This window comes from Phalangium opilio, unplaced genomic scaffold, assembly GCF_054372755.1.
Source record: "Phalangium opilio isolate 3A_F unplaced genomic scaffold, DU_Popi_V2 ptg000013l_1, whole genome shotgun sequence".
Taxonomy (NCBI): Eukaryota; Metazoa; Arthropoda; class Arachnida; order Opiliones; family Phalangiidae; genus Phalangium; species Phalangium opilio.
Window position 1 is genome coordinate 10778580 of NW_028324148.1, and position 16357 is coordinate 10794936.

The 16357-nt window shown below is 40.0% G+C and overlaps 1 protein-coding gene and 1 long non-coding RNA gene across 4 annotated transcripts; one reads left to right on the forward strand and one right to left on the reverse strand.

Annotated features, from left to right (window-relative positions):
• Window positions 1–371: 371 nt before the first annotated feature.
• Window positions 372–16217, reverse strand: LOC149709013 (uncharacterized). 2 transcript variants are annotated; one of them, XM_089864453.1, is made up of 6 exons: window positions 16131–16217; window positions 11880–12085; window positions 11249–11418; window positions 1088–1201; window positions 934–1029; window positions 372–514 (listed from the first exon to the last, which is right to left on the reverse strand). In XM_089864453.1, the coding sequence occupies exons 2-6, from the start codon at window positions 12025–12027 to the stop codon at window positions 491–493; spliced, it is 552 nt and encodes a 183-aa protein (XP_089720579.1). In that variant the 5' UTR covers window positions 12028–12085; window positions 16131–16217; the 3' UTR covers window positions 372–490. The 2 variants fall into 2 exon arrangements, with proteins under 2 accessions (XP_089720579.1, XP_089720578.1); XM_089864452.1 differs by lacking the exon at window positions 16131–16217 and adding an exon at window positions 15684–15939.
• Window positions 2611–6072, forward strand: LOC149709014 (uncharacterized). 2 transcript variants are annotated; one of them, XR_016381270.1, is made up of 3 exons: window positions 2611–4719; window positions 4806–5484; window positions 5612–6072. It is a non-coding gene; the product is annotated as an uncharacterized LOC149709014 (long non-coding RNA). The 2 variants fall into 2 exon arrangements; XR_016381271.1 differs by having other exon boundaries at window positions 2611–3362; window positions 3449–5484.
• Window positions 16218–16357: the final 140 nt, after the last annotated feature.

Genomic DNA, 16357 nt, shown 5'->3' on the forward strand with positions numbered 1-16357 from the left:
AATCGGGAAATTTATTACTACCAGCTCAGTTATGGAAAAATTATCAAACAGCCTGAAACAGGGTCCCTCAGAATTGAAAAAAAAGTTCATTTCTTCGGGTTCGATAATTTTGGGGCCACACTAGACTTAATGTCGCCATTTAGGACCTGGGAAATGTTGTTTTGGATTGATACAAATGTTGCAAAAGTTCGATTTTGTACTGTACATAGAAGAACATGGATTACCTTCAGAATAGTCTAAAATTTTATATATTTAAAAGTATTCTGAAGTAGTTTTTGAATTATTGGATGGAGTGGACCACCAAAAATCCCATGTTTTTTTCTAAGGGAAATTTAGCGAAAATTGTGATGGTGTGTGTGTGTAGATATTAAGACGCATCGGCCCTTGTAGAACAAACACGGTGAATTAAATGAATTTTATTTTATTTATGTTATTACAATTATATATGTTATTATATATACGTATTATTAATATTTATATAACCCTTTCATTACCCAGACCGCTTTCGACATTCCTGAAAAAAAAAAAGATATTTTCAAGAATTAAAAATATATCGCTAAGACTTAATGAATTTACGGCCAGTTTCCAAAAATTTAGATTAAACTCTAAATATAAATAAATTAATTTAATTTAGACTCTAAATATAAATAAATTAATTTAGACTCTAAATATAAATAAATTAATTTAGATTAAGTTTTACATATTTTCGTGCTAACAATTAAAATCCCTGATCAAAGGTAATTCCTACAATTACCAAAAGGCCTCATTGCTTTTAGAAAAAAAATTTTGTTCCTGGGCTGGATTATTACTAAATCTGGCTACTCGAAACTATGGTATGCTTACTGGAAAATAATTTATTTTCAGTATATTATTTTAAAATTCACTAATATTGCAGAGATTTAAGCTACGAAACATTAAAAATACGTATATTACTTGGAAAGATTTTCTAAATAACCCAATCATTTGAGGATCTATCATTTCAACTTCTCTATTATATCCAAGGACACAAGATACTGCCTCCATGTATATCTGTTTGGTGAAAAATAATTATCTTCGGATATTGTATAAAACATTCATCGTTACTTACCCAATCTGTGTAACCTCCGTCACCTCCTTGCCTAACATAAGAACAGATCCTCTGAAATTTCGTTCCGGCACTAGCCAAATCACCGGTACATAATTGGGCCATTTCCTTGAATGTCTGTTACGTATAAATTGAGCTCAAAATATTAGTGAATTTGTGAAGACACGAATTTTTGAGAGTTTGAGCGACCATCATGGCTTGGAAGAAGAGCGTTTCATTGTGTAGCGGTAGAACGAAAGGCCTTTTCCACGCATGACTCAAAAATTTACCCATAGTTTCACATTGGGCTTAAGCTTTAGGTGCCACCTGAATTATACGACAAGAACTAATATTTAAACTTGCCTTCGCTATAAAAAATATTTCTCCCTCGAGGTAGCTGCACTAACTGATGCCCATACCAAGAAAAGTATGATGGGCTTTTCAAATAACTAAGGATGGGCCCCTAAACTATACGCTACTCCAGAATCAAACCTTTATACTCCAAGAATACGTAGACATTCGGTACGCGACAATTTGGTCTCGCCTATGGAACGCCAATCGTGTCACATGCAACACAAATCAACGCGTTAAAATTTAAAATCAACGCGACAAAAATTTTTTGTCGCGTTAAAATTTTTAACCAACCAAATCCACGGATATTTTTGATAAAAATATTTTAACGAATCATATTACGGAAATCAGGAGGGAGTGGCAAAGGCGTAACTTTAAATTTTAACGCGACAAAATAATTTTAACGCGTTGAAAATATTTTAACGCGATGAAATCGTCTCGTCGCGTTGATTTTCATTTTAACGCGACAAAATCGTGTCGTTCATTTTCGATGGTTTTCTATTGGCTCAACCTTTGTCCAATAACCAGAAACATTTGCCCAAAGGGAGTTGTTTAATGATCTTCACTAACGTAATTGGTCCATTACCAGTTTCACAACATCAAATCTAGTATATCATTGGTCTAAATTATCGTCGCGTCAAAATATTTTCAACGCGTCAAAATCATCTTGCATGTGACACGATTGGCGAGTTTGTCGCGTTAAAAATGAAATTCAACGCGACAAAAATCCGAAATCATCGCGTCAAAATATTTTTAACGCGTCAAAATCATGTAGCATGTGACACGATTGGCGAGTTTGTCGCGTTAAAAATGAAATTCAACGCGACAAAAAACCCGAAATCAACGCGACAAAAATCCGAAATCATCGCGTCAAAATATTTTCAACGCGTCAAAATCATGTAGCATGTGACACGATTGGCGAGTTTGTCGCGTTAAAAATGAAATTCAACGCGACAAAAATCCGAAATCATCGCGTCAAAATATTTTCAACGCGTCAAAATCATCTTGCATGTGACACGATTGGCGAGTTTGTCGCGTTAAAAATGAAATTCAACGCGACAAAAAACCCGAAATCAACGCGACAAAAAACCCGAAATCAACGCGTCAAAATATTTTCAACGCGTCAAAATCATCTTGCATGTGACACGATTGGCGAGTTTGTCGCGTTAAAAATGAAATTCAACGCGACAAAATCATGTAGCATGTGAGACGATTGGCGAGTTAACGCGTTGAAATTCATGTCGTTCGGAGCTGAACACCGGTAATTCACCGATCCCTATTTTATAAGCAACCACGGGCTACGGTTCATAATTCAGAGCGTTTCCGAACACACTTCTTTTTAAATCCAAGAAAAAAAAAATCCCAGCAACCAACCGAAGATTGCACAGTGCATAATCATAGGTTCAGTTGTAACTTTATGGTTTTCTATCACTGAAGAAGAGCCCTTAAAAGTATGTAGGCATTGAAAACTACGCCTGGTCTTGCTTTTAGCCAACCAGGCATCGCAAATCGTTTGGAATAGCGATATTAACATGGCGGATTTCAGGAGGCGTATTGCCAAATAAATTCTATTATGAGACCTCAGAAAAGTTAATTACTTTATTTAATCACTGAAAATGAGGTAAATTTGGTTGTAAGAATCGCCGAATTAAAAATTATTATTTTAACAATTATAATTGAACGTTAACATTCGTGTGAGTTGAGCTCTATAATCTAAGCCTTGGCGTCAACTGCACTATAGAAGCCCGTTCAATCGGCCAATAAATGAGACCTTTGGATTATCGGCGGGAAGTTCGAATGATGGCAAAAGTAACATTTAAGTTCTATGGGAGGAGGTAGCTTTTTGGCCATATCCTCTGTCCTATTGATCCAATTGACCTGAAATTTTAATAAGACGTGTGGTTCGATGTGTTTTATTAATTTAAAAAGGATTCAAGATTTCAGAGTAGTAGGCAGATTTTATTTTTTTAATAAATTATTAAACATATTGCTTAAGCATGACACTAAAAATCTTATAATTAAACAAAATTATAGTCCCTAAAGCCTAAAACACGCCTATTTTGGAAAGGTTCAGAAGAGCCCTTGTGTTTCAACGCGACAAAAAACAGAAATCAACGCGACAAAAAACCGATATCATCGCGTCAAAATATTTTTAACGCGTCAAAATCATGTAGCATGTGACACGATTGGCGAGTTTGTCGCGTTAAAAATGAAATTCAACGCGACAAAAAACCCGAAATCAACGCGACAAAAACCCGAAATCAACGCGTCAAAATATTTTCAACGCGTCAAAATCATCTTGCATGTGACACGATTGGCGAGTTTGTCGCGTTAAAAATGAAATTCAACGCGACAAAAATCCGAAATCATCGCGTCAAAATATTTTCAACGCGTCAAAATCATGTAGCATGTGACACGATTGGCGAGTTTGTCGCGTTAAAAATGAAATTCAACGCGACAAAAAACCCGAAATCAACGCGTCAAAATCATCTTGCATGTGACACGATTGGCGAGTTTGTCGCGTTAAAAATGAAAATCAACGCGACAAAATCATGTAGCATGTGAGACGATTGGCGAGTTAACGCGTTGAAATTCATGTCGTTCGGAGCTGAACACCGGTAATTCACCGATCCCTATTTTATAAGCAACCACGGGCTACGGTTCATAATTCAGAGCGTTTCCGAACACACTTCTTTTTAAATCCAAGAAAAAAAAAATCCCAGCAACCAACCGAAGATTGCACAGTGCATAATCATAGGTTCAGTTGTAACTTTATGGTTTTCTATCACTGAAGAAGAGCCCTTAAAAGTATGTAGGCATTGAAAACTACGCCTGGTCTTGCTTTTAGCCAACCAGGCATCGCAAATCGTTTGGAATAGCGATATTAACATGGCGGATTTCAGGAGGCGTATTGCCAAATAAATTCTATTATGAGACCTCAGAAAAGTTAATTACTTTATTTAATCACTGAAAATGAGGTAAATTTGGTTGTAAGAATCGCCGAATTAAAAATTATTATTTTAACAATTATAATTGAACGTTAACATTCGTGTGAGTTGAGCTCTATAATCTAAGCCTTGGCGTCAACTGCACTATAGAAGCCCGTTCAATCGGCCAATAAATGAGACCTTTGGATTATCGGCGGGAAGTTCGAATGATGGCAAAAGTAACATTTAAGTTCTATGGGAGGAGGTAGCTTTTTGGCCATATCCTCTGTCCTATTGATCCAATTGACCTGAAATTTTAATAAGACGTGTGGTTCGATGTGTTTTATTAATTTAAAAAGGATTCAAGATTTCAGAGTAGTAGGCAGATTTTATTTTTTTAATAAATTATTAAACATATTGCTTAAGCATGACACTAAAAATCTTATAATTAAACAAAATTATAGTCCCTAAAGCCTAAAACACGCCTATTTTGGAAAGGTTCAGAAGAGCCCTTGTGTTTCTACCAAGTAAAAATCAATTTTAGTTCTAAATTGTATTTATTGAAAAGATTACATATTTTAGAATAAACATGATTAGAAGCTAACTGAAAAACGTTGGGGAAAATTTCATAATACCTGTTGATGTTGGTAAAAAACAAGGATATATAGTTTTAAATTATACTCAGTTGTCAAGGAGGGCCAAGAAGAAAAAAGGTCCCTCACAGCTGTCCTCTGACATTCTAAAGCTTCTTGTGTGGTAGACTTTATATTTTAAATTTTAATGCATTAATTTTTATCAGGAATTTCAATTACATCATCACATCATAGCATCTTGAATAATAACCCAAACCAGGCTAAAAATCACTTTTAGTCACTATTATACAATCATTATTGTAAGCTTGAAAATACATTGAAGTCCCTTTCGCCATTGCCGATTCAATCTATGGCGCCACATTCTTTGGGGCAACAGGATTTCATGGGCTCCATGTCTTAATTGGTGCCAAGATGTAAGGCCTTGTCTCGATTGAAATCTTAGAAAATTGGTTCCAAAGGTCTAGGTTTCTTAAATCTAATATTCTCTAAAAGTAGAAATGTTTTGGAAAAGTAGGATGAGATTGGGTATTTTTTATCTTAGAAACCGGTTGTAAGTATTGAATTTATGATTTTGACATAGGAAATTAATTTTTATTTAAAAACTATTCCCTCTATAAGCTTAGATCCTTTTCATTATAATAAAATAGATTGAAACACACCTCTCATTCAAATTTCAGGACATTTGGACCAGTAGATCCGAAGAAATATTCAGTCATCATTTTGACTTTTGGAAAATAGTTTTTATATCAAAAAAAAAAAATAAAATCTGCCCACTACTCTGAAATCTTGAATCCTTTTTAAATTAATAAAACACATCGAACCACACGTCTTATTAAAATTTCAGGTCAATTGGATCAATAGGACAGAGGATATGGCCAAAAAGCTACCTCCTCCCATAGAACTTAAATGTTACTTTTGCCATCATTCGAACTTCCCGCCGATAATCCAAAGGTCTCATTTATTGGCCGATTGAACGGGCTTCTATAGTGCAGTTGACGCCAAGGCTTAGATTATAGAGCTCAACTCACACGAATGTTAACGTTCAATTATAATTGTTAAAATAATAATTTTTAATTCGGCGATTCTTACAACCAAATTTACCTCATTTTCAGTGATTAAATAAAGTAATTAACTTTTCTGAGGTCTCATAATAGAATTTATTTGGCAATACGCCTCCTGAAATCCGCCATGTTAATATCGCTATTCCAAACGATTTGCGATGCCTGGTTGGCTAAAAGCAAGACCAGGCGTAGTTTTCAATGCCTACATACTTTTAAGGGCTCTTCTTCAGTGATAGAAAACCATAAAGTTACAACTGAACCTATGATTATGCACTGTGCAATCTTCGGTTGGTTGCTGGGATTTTTTTTTTCTTGGATTTAAAAAGAAGTGTGTTCGGAAACGCTCTGAATTATGAACCGTAGCCCGTGGTTGCTTATAAAATAGGGATCGGTGAATTACCGGTGTTCAGCTCCGAACGACATGAATTTCAACGCGTTAACTCGCCAATCGTCTCACATGCTACATGATTTTGTCGCGTTGAATTTCATTTTTAACGCGACAAACTCGCCAATCGTGTCACATGCAAGATGATTTTGACGCGTTGAAAATATTTTGACGCGTTGATTTCGGGTTTTTTGTCGCGTTGATTTCGGGTTTTTTGTCGCGTTGAATTTCATTTTTAACGCGACAAACTCGCCAATCGTGTCACATGCAAGATGATTTTGACGCGTTGAAAATATTTTGACGCGATGATTTCGGATTTTTGTCGCGTTGAATTTCATTTTTAACGCGACAAACTCGCCAATCGTGTCACATGCTACATGATTTTGACGCGTTGAAAATATTTTGACGCGATGATTTCGGATTTTTGTCGCGTTGATTTCGGGTTTTTTGTCGCGTTGAATTTCATTTTTAACGCGACAAACTCGCCAATCGTGTCACATGCAAGATGATTTTGACGCGTTGAAAATATTTTGACGCGATGATTTCGGATTTTTGTCGCGTTGAATTTCATTTTTAACGCGACAAACTCGCCAATCGTGTCACATGCAAGATGATTTTGACGCGTTGAAAATATTTTGACGCGATGATTTCGGATTTTTGTCGCGTTGATTTCGGGTTTTTTGTCGCGTTGAATTTCATTTTTAACGCGACAAACTCGCCAATCGTGTCACATGCAAGATGATTTTGACGCGTTGAAAATATTTTGACGCGATGATTTCGGATTTTTGTCGCGTTGAATTTCATTTTTAACGCGACAAACTCGCCAATCGTGTCACATGCAAGATGATTTTGACGCGTTGAAAATATTTTGACGCGATGATTTCGGATTTTTGTCGCGTTGATTTCGGGTTTTTTGTCGCGTTGAATTTCATTTTTAACGCGACAAACTCGCCAATCGTGTCACATGCAAGATGATTTTGACGCGTTGAAAATATTTTGACGCGATGATTTCGGATTTTTGTCGCGTTGAATTTCATTTTTAACGCGACAAACTCGCCAATCGTGTCACATGCTACATGATTTTGACGCGTTGAAAATATTTTGACGCGATGATTTCGGATTTTTGTCGCGTTGATTTCGGGTTTTTTGTCGCGTTGAATTTCATTTTTAACGCGACAAACTCGCCAATCGTGTCACATGCAAGATGATTTTGACGCGTTGAAAATATTTTGACGCGATGATTTCGGATTTTTGTCGCGTTGAATTTCATTTTTAACGCGACAAACTCGCCAATCGTGTCACATGCTACATGATTTTGACGCGTTGAAAATATTTTGACGCGATGATTTCGGATTTTTGTCGCGTTGATTTCGGGTTTTTTGTCGCGTTGAATTTCATTTTTAACGCGACAAACTCGCCAATCGTGTCACATGCTACATGATTTTGACGCGTTGAAAATATTTTGACGCGATGATTTCTGATTTTTGTCGCGTTGAATTTCATTTTTAACGCGACAAACTCGCCAATCGTGTCACATGCAAGATGATTTTGACGCGTTGAAAATATTTTGACGCGATGATTTCGGATTTTTGTCGCGTTGATTTCGGGTTTTTTGTCGCGTTGAATTTCATTTTTAACGCGACAAACTCGCCAATCGTGTCACATGCAAGATGATTTTGACGCGTTGAAAATATTTTGACGCGATGATTTCGGATTTTTGTCGCGTTGAATTTCATTTTTAACGCGACAAACTCGCCAATCGTGTCACATGCTACATGATTTTGACGCGTTGAAAATATTTTGACGCGATGATTTCGGATTTTTGTCGCGTTGATTTCGGGTTTTTTGTCGCGTTGAATTTCATTTTTAACGCGACAAACTCGCCAATCGTGTCACATGCTACATGATTTTGACGCGTTGAAAATATTTTGACGCGATGATTTCTGATTTTTGTCGCGTTGAATTTCATTTTTAACGCGACAAACTCGCCAATCGTGTCACATGCAAGATGATTTTGACGCGATGATTTCGGATTTTTGTCGCGTTGATTTCGGGTTTTTTGTCGCGTTGAATTTCATTTTTAACGCGACAAACTCGCCAATCGTGTCACATGCAAGATGATTTTGACGCGTTGAAAATATTTTGACGCGATGATTTCGGATTTTTGTCGCGTTGAATTTCATTTTTAACGCGACAAACTCGCCAATCGTGTCACATGCTACATGATTTTGACGCGTTGAAAATATTTTGACGCGATGATTTCTGATTTTTGTCGCGTTGAATTTCATTTTTAACGCGACAAACTCGCCAATCGTGTCACATGCAAGATGATTTTGACGCGTTGAAAATATTTTGACGCGTTGATTTCGGGTTTTTTGTCGCGTTGATTTCGGGTTTTTTGTCGCGTTGAATTTCATTTTTAACGCGACAAACTCGCCAATCGTGTCACATGCAAGATGATTTTGACGCGTTGAAAATATTTTGACGCGACGATAATTTAGACCAATGATATACTAGATTTGATGTCGTGAAACTGGTAATGGACCAATTACGTTAGTGAAGATCATTAAACAACTCCCTTTGGGCAAATGTTTCTGGTTATTGGACAAAGGTTGAGCCAATAGAAAACCATCGAAAATGAACGACACGATTTTGTCGCGTTAAAATGAAAATCAACGCGACGAGACGATTTCATCGCGTTAAAATATTTTCAACGCGTTAAAATTATTTTGTCGCGTTAAAATTTAAAGTCACGCCTTTGCCACTCCCTCCTGATTTCCGTAATATGATTCGTTAAAATATTTTTATCAAAAATATCCGTGGATTTGGTTGGTTAAAAATTTTAACGCGACAAAAAATTTTTGTCGCGTTGATTTTAAATTTTAACGCGTTGATTTGTGTTGCATGTGACACGATTGGCGTTCCATACTCGCCGTTATGGTCTCGCCGATTTGGTCTCGCCGTTTTGGTCTCGCCGTTTTGGTCTCGGGACAATTGGGTCTCGGGACAAATGGGTCTCGGGACAAATGGGTCTCGGGACAAATGGGTCTCGGGACAAATGGGTCTCGGGACAAATGGGTCTCGGGACAAATGGGTCTCGGGACAAATGGGTCTCGGGACAAATGGGTCTCGGGACAAATGGGTCTCGGGACAAATGGGTCTCGGGACAAATGGGTCTCGGGACAAATGGGTCTCGGGACAAATGGGTCTCGGGACAAATGGGTCTCGGGACAAATGGGTCTCGGGACAATTGGGTCTCGGGACAAATGGGTCTCGGGACAAATGGGTCTCGGGACAATTGGGTCTCGGGACAATTGGGTCTCGGGACAAATGGGACTCGGGACCTAACCCAACCCAACATTGTTTGGGGGTAAGAAGATTATTTATATGAGTATTAAAAGCCCGCCTCTTACCACGAACAATTTATTAGCAATAATAGAAATATTTTGGAAAAGAAGTCAGGTAATTAATAGGAGAATATTTTGGAAAAGGTGGCAGCTAATTAATTGGAGAATATTTTGGAAAAGGTGGCAGCTAACTATTAGAAGAATATTTTGGAAAAGGTGGGAGCTAATTAGTAGGAGAATGTTTTGGAAAAGGTGGGAGCTAATTAGTAGGAGAATGTTTTGGAAAAGGTGGTAGCTAATTAGTAGGAGAATGTTTTGGAAAAGGTGGCAGCTAATTAATAGGAGAATATTTTGGAAAAGTTGGCAGCTAGTTAATTGGAGAATATTTTGGAAAAGGTGGCAGCTAACTATTAGGAGAATATTTTGGAAAACGTGGCAGCTAATTAGTAGGAGAATGTTTTGGAAAAGGTGGTAGCTAATTAGTAGGAGAATGTTTTGGAAAAGGTGGTAGCTAATTAGTAGGAGAATGTTTTGGAAAAGGTGGCAGCTAATTAATTGGAGAATATTTTGGAAAAGTTGGCAGCTAGTTAATAGCAGAATATTTTGGAAAAGGTGGCAGCTAATTAGTAGGAGAATGTTTTGGAAAAGGTGGCAGCTAATTAATAGGAGAATATTTTGGAAAAGGTGGCAGCTAATTAATTGGAGAATATTTTGGAAAAGGTGGCAGCTAATTAATAGGAGAATATTTTGGAAAAGGTGGCAGCTAATTAATTGGAGAATATTTTGGAAAAGGTGGCAGCTAACTATTAGGAGAATATTTTGGAAAACGTGGCAGCTAATTAGTAGGAGAATGTTTTGGAAAAGGTGGTAGCTAATTAGTAGGAGAATGTTTTGGAAAAGGTGGTAGCTAATTAGTAGGAGAATGTTTTGGAAAAGGTGGCAGCTAATTAATAGGAGAATATTTAGGAAAAGGTGGCAACTAATTAATAGGAGAATATTTAGGAAAAGGTGGCAACTAATTAATAGGAGAATATTTTGGAAAAGGTGGCGACGAATTATTGGGACCATTGCTTTGGAAAAGGAGGCAACTAATTAGGTAACCAAATAATCACGAGACCAAACCGTCCCGAGACCAAATAATGACGATACCAAATAGTCCCGAGACCAAATAATCACGATACCAAATAGTCCCGAGACCAAATAATCACGATACCAAATAGTCCCGAGACCAAATAATCACGATACCAAATAGTCCCAAGACCAAAAAGTCCCGAGACCAATTAGTCCCAAGACCAAAAAGTCCCGAGACCAAATAGTACCGAGACCAAATCGGTGAGACCAATTAGTCCCGCGACCAAATCGGCGAGACCAATTCGGCGAGACCAAATTGTCCTGCTCCGGTAGACATTATATTAGTACAGAAACACTCATCTTCCAAGGCGAAAACTGTATGTTTTCTCGAAAACTTCTCAAATTCTCAATTACAAGTTAAACAGAGAAATAGAATTGTAATGTGTTAACCTCGAATTTATCTATGTATGTAGACATTTCATAATCAAGTCTCTGTCCTTTGTGTGCTTTAGCGGTTTCGGCCTCCGCTTTCGCACTCAGCTTATGATTGTTTTCCAAAATCAGTTTCTCGAGTTTTTTAACGCATGGACCGTCCTGGTTCTTTCCGTCCTGGGTGGAGTCTAAATCAAAATACAAGATGCAATCGCCGCGTTTATTATAGGGTCTGAAAAGAAGTCAACGGACCGTTTGATTTTTTTAAGTCGTTTTTGACGTTACAACCCCGGAACCCCCCCCCCCTCCCGGTGGCATTTGGTTTATTCAGCCTTATCAGGAAAGTGAAACAATTGGGCAATATGGTCAACGGTCCTACAAAACGCAGGGCTTTCTCGTACTCTCGGGACTCGGGATTGGAGACTGGGGAAACACCGGAGCAGGGCGGCTCATCACCAATCATAATACAGATTAACCGGATGTGAGGAACCGCTTTACAACCAATAAATAATTCCCAATTGGCGCGTTTTGAATCAGCAGCTGACGTTAATGATTAATGGGGGATGGTCGGGCAATTTTTATAGAAAACAAAAATCAACGGTCAGCCGACCTCTTTACAGTCTCTTTAATTAAGAAAATATTCGCTTACCACAAACTTCTTGCATAAATTTATAGGCATCTTGTTCTTTTCCGTGGTTAATCGCGAATGCAATCGAGATGGTCGCGCTGAGAATTAAACCGAGAACAAAATATCTTATGGTCATTTTAGGCGTCCAAAAGCGGTATATCGTTTCCATTGAAATTATGTATTTCGAAAACTAGAGTGTTCTTGATAAAACTCGTACAAAGTGTGATCTAAAAACATGGCAGAGTATGAATAGATACGAAATTGCTCTGTCGTTTAGTGTAATATCGCTGGTCGATTATCGTTTGAATTTTAAAATAAATTGGTACGATATATTTTCATCAAAGAATCTGTATCTCTAATGGGACGGGAATGATCACCATAAGCAGCGCGCAGTTAGATGTAATTGATCTCTTTCGTAACCACAAGGCGAAAGTGTGGAAAATCGTTCTTGAGGGAATTGTGCGTTATATGATAATCAAAGACATTTCTTTCTGGTGGAGAAAAATGTAGAATATTCTAGTCGCTTTTGAATGAAAGGGTCCATGTTTTATCGTCTGATATTCCGTGTGAATAACAATAGCGTCATACACAATAGGTAATAATGTAAATGGGTTAAGGATGAAAATTCATAACGTTTGTAATAGCGCTTAGAAACAATGCAAATTATCATGTAAGTGTTTTCAACAAAACATGAAAGGCTCAACTTGTAATGAAACCTAAAAAATAAAGTCAGGCAAATCCTAGAGCTTGCGCAACTAAACCATGTTTAACAACTGAACTCAAAATTAGAGATGGCCGATACCAGGCTTGACCCGATACCGATCGATACCGGTGCAAACGTGAACCGATACCGATCGATACCGGTGCTAACGTGAGCCGATACCGATCGATACCGGTGCAAACGTGAACGGATACCGATCTAAACCGGTGCAAACGTGAACGGATACCGATCTAAACCAGTGCAAACGTGAACGGATACCGATCTAAACCGGTGCAAACGTGAACGGATACGGATCTAAACCGGTGCAAACGTGAACGGATACCGATCTAAACCGGTGCAAACGTGAACGGATACCGATCTAAACCGGTGCAAACGTGAACGGATACCGATCTAAACCGGTGCAAACGTGAACGGATTTCGATCTTTACCGGTGCAAACGTGAACGGATACCGATCTTTACCGGTGCAAACGTGAACCGATACCGATCTTTACCGGGGCGGACGTGAACCGATACCGATATTTGCCGGGGCGGACGTGAACCGATACCGATATTTGCCGGGGCGGACGTGAACCGATACCGATATTTGCCGGGGCAAACGTGAACCGATAACGATCTTTTCCGGGGAAAACGTGAACCGATACCGATATTTGCCGGGGCAATCGTGAACCGATACCGATATTTGCCGGGGCAATCGTGAACCGATACCGATCGATACCGGTGCAAACGTGAACCGATAACGATCTAAACCGGTGCAAACGTGGACCGATGCCGATCGATACCGGTGCAAACGTGAACCGATAACGATCTAAACCGGTGCAAACGTGGACCGATAACTATCGATACCGGTGCACACGTGAACCGATATCGATCGATACCGGTGCACACGTGAACCGATAACTATCGATACCGTTGCACACGTGAACCGATATCGATCGATACCGGTGCACACGTGAACCGATATCGATCTTTACCGGGGAAAACGTGAACCGATACCGATATTCTCCGGGGAAAACGTGAACCGATACCGATATTTGCCGGGGCAATCGTGAACCGATACCGATATTTGCCGGGGCAATCGTGAACCGATACCGATATTTGCCGGGGCAATCGTGAACCGATACCGATCGATACCGGTGCAAACGTGAACCGATACCGATATTTGCCGGAGCAAACGTGAACCGATACCGATATTTGCCGGAGCAAACGTGAACCGATACCGATATTTGCCGGGGCAAACGTGAACCGATACCGATATTTGCCGGGGCGAACGTGAACCTATACCGATCGTTACCGGGGCAAACGTGAACCGATACCGATCGTTACCGGGCAAACGTGAACGGATACCGATCGTTACCGGGGAAAACGTGAACGGATCCGATCTTTACCGGGGAAAACGTGAACCGACACCGATATTTGCCGGGGCAAACGTGAACCGATACCGATATTTGCCGGGGCGAACGTGAACCTATACCGATCGTTACCGGGGCAAACGTGAACCGATACCGATCGTTACCGGGCAAACGTGAACGGATACCGATCGTTACCGGGGAAAACGTGAACGGATCCGATCTTTACCGGGGAAAACGTGAACGGATCCGATCTTTACCGGGGAAAACGTGAACCGATACCGATATTTGCCGGGGCAAACGTGAACCGATACCGATATTTGCCGGGGCAAACGTGAACCGATTCCGATCTAAACCGGTGCAAACGTGAACGGATACCGATCTTTACCGGTGCAAACGTGAACCGATACCGATCTTTACCGATGCAAACGTGAACCGATACCGATCTTTACCGGTGCAAACGTGAACCGATACCGATCTTTACCGGTGCAAACGTGAACCGATACCGATCTTTACCGGTGCAAACGTGAACCGATACCGATATTTGCCGGGGCAATCGTGAACCGATACCGATCGATACCGGTGCAAACGTGAACCGATAACGATGGATACCGGTGCACACGTGAACCGATATCGATCGATACCGGTGCAAACGTGAACGGATACCGATCGATACCGGTGAAAACGTGAACCGATACCGATATTTGCCGGGGCAAACGTGAACCGATACCGATATTTGCCGGGACAAACGTGAACCGATACCGATATTTGCCGGGGCAAACGTGAACCGATACCGATATTTGCCGGGGCAAACGTGAACCGATACCGATATTTGCCGGGGCAATTGTGAACCGATACCGATATTTGCCGGGGCAAACGTGAACCGATACCGATATTTGCCGGGGCAAACGTGAACCCATACTGATATTTGCCGGGGCAAACGTGAACGGATACCGATCTTTACCGGGGAAAACGTGAACCGATACCGATATTTGCCGGGGCAATCGTGAACCGATACCGATATTTGCCGGGGCAATCGTGAACCGATACCGATATTTGCCGGGGCAAACGTGAACCGATACCGATATTTGCCGGGGCAAACGTGAACCGATACCGATATTTGCCGGGGCAATCGTGAACCGATACCGATCGATACCGGTGCAAACGTGAACCGATAACGATCGATACCGGTGCACACGTGAACCGATATCGATCGATACCGGTGCAAACGTGAACGGATACCGATCGATACCGGTGAAAACGTGAACCGATACCGATATTTGCCGGGGCAAACGTGAACCAATACCGATATTTGCCGGGGCAAACGTGAACCGATACCGATATTTGCCGGGGCAAACGTGAACCGATACCGATATTTGCCGGGGCAAACGTGAACCGATACCGATATTTGCCGGGGCAAACGTGAACCGATACCGATATTTGCCGGGGCAAACGTGAACCGATACCGATATTTGCCGGGGCAAACGTGAACCCATACTGATATTTGCCGGGGCAAACGTGAACCGATACCGATATTTGCCGGGGCAAACGTGAACCGATACCGAAATTTGTCGGGGCAAACGTGAACCGATACCGATCGTTACCGGGGCAAACGTGAACCGATACCGATATTTACTATGATCCAAAACCCGATACTTCAACCGACACCGATATTTTAGTAGTACAATACCATTTACTTATGTATTAAAAATACTTGGAAATAATTATAGGGTAATTTTATGAATTATACTACTAACTTCAATGTTAGAGGTACTTCCATTTAAGTAGACGAACGAAAAATATCACCTCACCACAATTCTCTCCCATTCACTCTCCCTTCAAAGACGAACGAAAAATATCACCTCACCACAATTCTCTCCCATTCACTCTCCCTTCAAAGACGAACGAAAAATTTTATACTTCCCCCATCGACAACAACAGCAACAACAGGGCAGGCCAAACTAAGACCCACATCGTAGATTTTCATCATACGATGTGGCTAAAAAGTCATTTAGTGCCCTTTCACTTAACAAAAGTTACTAGGAATGGCTTAATACTATACATATCTACATTAATAACCCTACATTAGTTAAATAAAATAGAAAGTGGGCTTTTTAAATGTTTTTGGATTGGAACACCAAAACTTCCATGCTTCTTCAATGGGAAATTTAGCGAAAAATGGTGATTGTTTTGTTTAACATTACGTGTAGGTGTTAAGTCATATCGGCAGGAGCAGATGACAAAGGAGTCTCGGACGCTAGCTTCCACAATATAGAGGGCAATGGCACCCGCGTACGTCACAGCTGTAGCGGTATCGTTTGCCATAGAGGCGCTATCAGACATTATAGCAGACGATGCTTTTGGTGGATTATATCTGGCACCAAAGTCTGCTGGGAATGTTTTTGTAATAACGGACTAACGGTGGCTACTC